Genomic DNA, 5,382 nt, shown 5'->3' on the forward strand with positions numbered 1-5,382 from the left:
GTTGGAAAACTATTTGAAAGGGCTACAACTTCCATGTTTTGCATTTTTGTAAATTCTCACTACTGCGCCTGTGGAAAATTCCTGCAGCCTGTCAGAATCAGCTCTCTGAACTTCCCCACAAGCACACCGCGTGGCGCGTCGTCCCATGCGCCTGTGCAAATTTTACCGAGCCAAAGTCCTATTTCGCGCAGGAAAAGGTGTTTCATCTGGGCCCGATCCTATTTGGTAAAATACATATAAAAATGATATTTTGAGCAACGAGGACATACTTTTGACATAATTTAGACCTAAGGAGGCTAAGGAGACCGGGGATTCGACTCCGGACTTGTAAACCGGATTATATTTGCAATGACCGATTAGTCCTTTTTATAAGGCATAGTTGGGCGTGATCAAACCTCAAGCGAAAGCTCAAGGCATTAAAACAGCAAAGAGTTTCAAATTTGAAGGGGGGAAAGTTTTGGAGTTAATGTACTGGCTGAACTTGACCATAAATTTTGAGTTGTCTGGAAGGTCACTACTGAATACAACCACTATATGAAAACCATCATATGTAGCCAATTATAATTGGTGGCTGGAAATAGTATCATGTTAGAATAATTGCAGAACAAAAATGCAGAAAGAATCATATGTCAAAGTCCCACGAACTTTCAGCAGTTAACTTTGGCATTTTAAGTTCGTCAGCCAAACAGAGAGATGCAGCAACCTGGAGCAAGAATAACTTAGAGTCAGAGTCTGGTTGCAGGGAGCGGAAAACAACATAAAAAATAAATTATACTATTTTAGATGCTTTAGCTAGCCTATCAAAAGATCAAACGAAGAGAACAAGTCAGCAACACAGATTGGCCAACTACAAATCTATCTGAAGTTTAACTTTTGTGGTATTACTTATAACTCACACAAAACAAACATGATATAAATCATCATTATGTTAATTGCACATGTATTGTCTTCGATGACATAGTAAAAGAAAATGTCAAAAAGGAAAAATAAACAAGAAACTGACTCTGCTTCTCTGATTTGCTATACAAGCAAATACCAGAGAATGCAGTTGGACACGAATCAAAACATCAAAGTTGTGCATGTTTTCAATTCTCAACATAAACCTGGAAGAGGAGTGTTGAATGACTCATTGCTCATATTAGTTGCTTGAAGGATGGTATGAGTCAATGAATTATCTAGCAAATCCACCTTTTCCTTCTTGGTAATAAGCGGATGATGGTATGTGTCACCCACAATAGCGGCTTGGTGGGAATTTAACATGACTAACAGGAAAGTTGACCCGTTAACAGGACTAGGACACAATAAGGGATGAGCCTGGACTGGACCACACTCCTTGGCTAGCGGCACTGCTAGGGTGCCCAGATTGGACAGGATCAGAAGTCCTCCAAAAAGAGCTAGCAATTGGCTTACCGTATCTATAGCGTTAAGAATTTTCTCAATATTATACTTCTTATATTTAGCTCTTCCGTATATTTTAAAAGTACTTTTTTAACTCTTCCCCATCCTTTTTTAAGGGACAAGGTGATCATGGAACCAGCTTGCACACACCCGACTTAAACTCTTCCCTATCTTTTCAAAACATTTTCTCAATTTTGTAATCCCCTTAATTTGGATTTACTATATCTTTTCGAAATCTCCCCTAAATATTTCCTAAAATTTATAACTTTATTTTTCTCTCATCTCTAATTTTCAAAATCTTCCTCAAATTTACAATTTCTTTAAGCATTTTCTCAATTTGAATAGATATGGAAAGGCAAAAAATAAGAAGTTATAATAATTTATTCACTCTAACAAAAAAAGAAAAGACACAACTAAATAACTGGCTCGAACAGGACCAACTAAATAACCTACAAGGGGCTCACTGCAGAAATAATATCATAATCACTTGTGCTTCCAAAATACAAAGAAGAAAAGTAACCAACAAATGAGTCAATAAAATGAATATTAGAAAGTAATTTTTCAATTACTAAACCATAAAAGGGAACCTCCATTCTTTTATACTTTCTTAGACTTGTAGCCTTGCAAGCTATTAATTGATCAATCACTAAACTTATGATGTCTAGGAGCGATAGGACTTCTTAGGTTATCCCTTGCCTGCTGACTTGCAATTTATTACTTTGAAGAAAATGTCAAAGATTGTCAAGTTGTGGGCAGAAATTGATCAATGAAACAAACAAAACCTAGCAGAGCAAACAACTTGAAACGACTGACAAGTGACCCATTTTAAAACAAAGTAGTACAAAGAAAGTATGCACCACTCTGCACTTTGATAAACCAGACCAAGATAATATCGTCTTGTTTTTACGTGGAAGTGTAATAAAGAAGGGCACCAATGGGGAAGGCCCTACAGAAAGAGTATGGAAAACTGGAGAAGATGTACTCCTAATTAAACAAATTTTGTATCAGTTCACTACCATCCTTTTATACTCCATTTTCTTGAGCTAACTTGTTTCGGCGGCTAACAATTCTATGTTGTGAATTCTCTCACAGTGCAAGCACTGCAGAGATGTCTGCGAGAACAATAGAACTAGCAGGCATTCATATAATTTTGGCATATTGAATCCGATCAAAGTGGAGTATAGGGTTATTGGTGGAAGGTCGCTTTGATTTCTTAAAGGCATGCATATTATTAGTAAAATCCTCATTCTTCAATTTTGTACTAGGAGACAGTTTTGTTGTGAGTATCAATTGTCTCAAAACTCATCCTTCCTAATAAATAAATAAAACAGTCTCAAAACACGATCTTTATCTTCCAGTAAAAGACAGCTTTCTTGTGAGTATCAATTGTCTCTACTTTCAATGCTTGTCCACCAACAAGGACTTTAACCAGCAAAAACAATAAACATGATATCAGATACTGAACTAATCAAAGTAATCTACGGAAAGGATTGCAGCTGACAAATAATTTTAGACATCAGACAGACAACCCCAATAGACATAAACAACCAATTTCAAATTGCAATACAAGGATCTAAACGTACCTAACTTTCATTACTCATTTAGTAAGGCAACCAACAAGATAATGAATCAAGCAAGCAATAACGTGTGAATCTCAAATTTGTTGATATCAGTTACGTAAATCATCCATATCCATTCTTCTCGATTTAGGTCCATAACAACGATATAACACAAACAACAAAATAATTGTACCTTAAATGATCCATTTAGCTTGGAGCTCCTCGACCATTCAAACCCCAAATTCTTACTCTTTGTCTGATACGTAGCCCTACACACATCAGCCCCATAAACTTTACGCGACACTGCAAAATCCCAAGAATTCTTCGTCGTATCATAGCTTGGCTCGAAAGTAGTGAGTCCTCCATGAACATAACTGTACTTCAATTTACAACCTCTCGAACCCAGCACATGATTGGCTGACACCTTGTTCGCCGAATCAAACACCAATGTCCCATCCAGTATTGTCCGGTTATCTCCTCTGAAGTGAATGTAATTCAAATTCAATGGCTTCTCCAATACCCTAATTGAGTTCATAAATTGAAACCTAAAGTCCTGAAATCACAAAACTTCTACCTTAAATAATAGCCAAGACAAGTTTTAAACAAAAAGGACAAAATTGTTACACAATTTTTTTTTTTTTTTTGAATAATTCAAATTCAATGGCTTCTCCAATACCCTAATTGAGTTCATAAATTGAAACCTAAAGTCCTGAAATCACAAAACTTCTACCTTAAATAATAGCCAAGACAAGTTTTAAACAAAAAGGACAAAATTGTTACACAATTTTTTATTTTTTTTTTTGAATTTTTCCCTCATATTGTGAAAAATAGGCTAATTCAATCGAGTTTAAGATTTTCCACACCATAAGGTCACCTAAAGGTACAACAACAACAACAACATACCCAGTGTAATCTCACAAGTGGGGTCTGAGGAGGGTAGAGTGTACGAGTTTAAGATTTTCCATACCATAAACACGTAAAGGTACAACAACAACAACATACCCAATCCCACAAGTGGTATCTGAGGAGGGTAGAGTGTACGCAGACCTTCCCTGCCTTTAAGAAGGCAGGTCACTTAAAGTAACTACATTTAATATGCAGTGACCGGAAACCAATAATAAATGATAAATGAACTGATAGAACATGTTAAATTATGTGTAAAATTCTTTACGCTATCAGTGTATATAACTTAAGTTCATTCAGTAATCCTTTGTCCATTACTTTTTTGTGAAGTGGCAGAGTAGTCTCTTCTGCCACCAAAAAAACTTAAACAACTTAACTTCAAAACCGCAAATTTAACTAAACAATGATTAAGTGATATCCTGTATTATTAATTTAGCGTAAACATTTCCAATTTGTTAAACAATTAATACACAAATATATATATATGCTTCCATTTTTTGGAGAAAAATTTGAAAAAACAAAAAATACAGAGTATTTTAAGTGGCATAATTTTATGCCACGAACCACGGTTCTCTTTTCTTATGGAACATTTACGATTTTATGGAACGATCTACTGAGAATCTGAGATTCAGTTTATTATTAGTTCAACTTTTATGTAAACAGAATATAAAGTGGAAATAAAAAAGATATAAGCGGCACCTTTTTGGGGACGTTGTAGTCGAATATGAATGAACCGGGTTTTTCAACAGCGAGAGCTAAGCCGTCTAAGCTTCGACCGTTGCCTACAGTAGCATCGGTCATAGAAGCACGGAGCTTAAAATCTCCGGCGTTGAAGGCTATACTTGCAGCGCCGGTAGCAGCGGCTTTGTCCGTCTCATATTTAGCTTTCAGTGATGCCTTCATCATTTTTGCCGTAATTCTTTTTTAATTGTTCGCGAGCGGGACAAAGATAGAATATAAAAGAGGATGGAAGGTCATACTCATTTGGTTCCAAACTTTTTAAAACTTTCACTTTGCTAGTTTCCTCTATTCTCACGTCAACCTACCTAACTTTCAGTTTTGGGCCAAAATTCTTTACCTACCACACGTGTTTCAGGTTCAAACGATAATATATTTTTTTATAATTGAATTCAGGATTTGAAATTTAGTAGGCGTTTGGACATGAATTTCAATTTTATTTTTTTTCAAATTTGGAATTATACTAAAGTTTGAATTGAAGATGAAGTTGTGTTGTTATAATTTTTGCAACATATTTGGATGTCGTTTTTTCAAAATTATGAAACATGATTTATACTCTACAACTTGTAAAAAATATCAAAACCACCCCAATTTGATTATCCTACTTGAAATAAATAACCCCTTGCCGGATTGTGATTGCAAAGGCAGCCGCACACTTTGGTGAGAACAAGGCATGTGCGTTTTGTGTTTCTGTGGATAGTTGTAGGTTACTAATTGATGGGGTCATTTTATAAATTTTAAAAATATGGGGTTAATTTGTAAAATCAAAAGCAAATTCCCATTT

General features: G+C 35.5%; 1 protein-coding gene across 1 annotated transcript; it reads right to left on the reverse strand.

Moving 5' to 3' along the window:
* On the reverse strand, positions 470-4,880 carry LOC109235523 (outer envelope pore protein 24B, chloroplastic-like). The gene is made up of 3 exons (XM_019401674.1): positions 4,560-4,880; positions 3,151-3,510; positions 470-703 (listed from the first exon to the last, which is right to left on the reverse strand). Exons 1-3 carry the CDS (start codon positions 4,764-4,766, stop codon positions 623-625), a joined length of 648 nt encoding a protein of 215 aa, XP_019257219.1. The 5' UTR covers positions 4,767-4,880; the 3' UTR covers positions 470-622.

The sequence above is a fragment of the Nicotiana attenuata genome, chromosome 12, assembly GCF_001879085.1.
Source record: "Nicotiana attenuata strain UT chromosome 12, NIATTr2, whole genome shotgun sequence".
In the NCBI taxonomy this organism is placed as follows: Eukaryota; Viridiplantae; Streptophyta; class Magnoliopsida; order Solanales; family Solanaceae; genus Nicotiana; species Nicotiana attenuata.

What these genes read in the sequence shown, in the direction of transcription:
- LOC109235523 (XM_019401674.1), bottom strand. Translation starts at nt 4,766, where the DNA reads ATGATGAAGGCATCACTGAAAGCTAAATATGAGACGGACAAAGCCGCT. An exon ending in ACTACAACGTCCCCAAAAAG is followed by an intron (nt 3,511 to 4,559) that starts GTGCCGCTTATA and finishes TTGTGATTTCAG; the next exon opens with GACTTTAGGTTTCAATTTAT. An exon ending in AGCTAAATGGATCATTTAAG is followed by an intron (nt 704 to 3,150) that starts GTACAATTATTT and finishes TTCTTGCTCCAG; the next exon opens with GTTGCTGCATCTCTCTGTTT.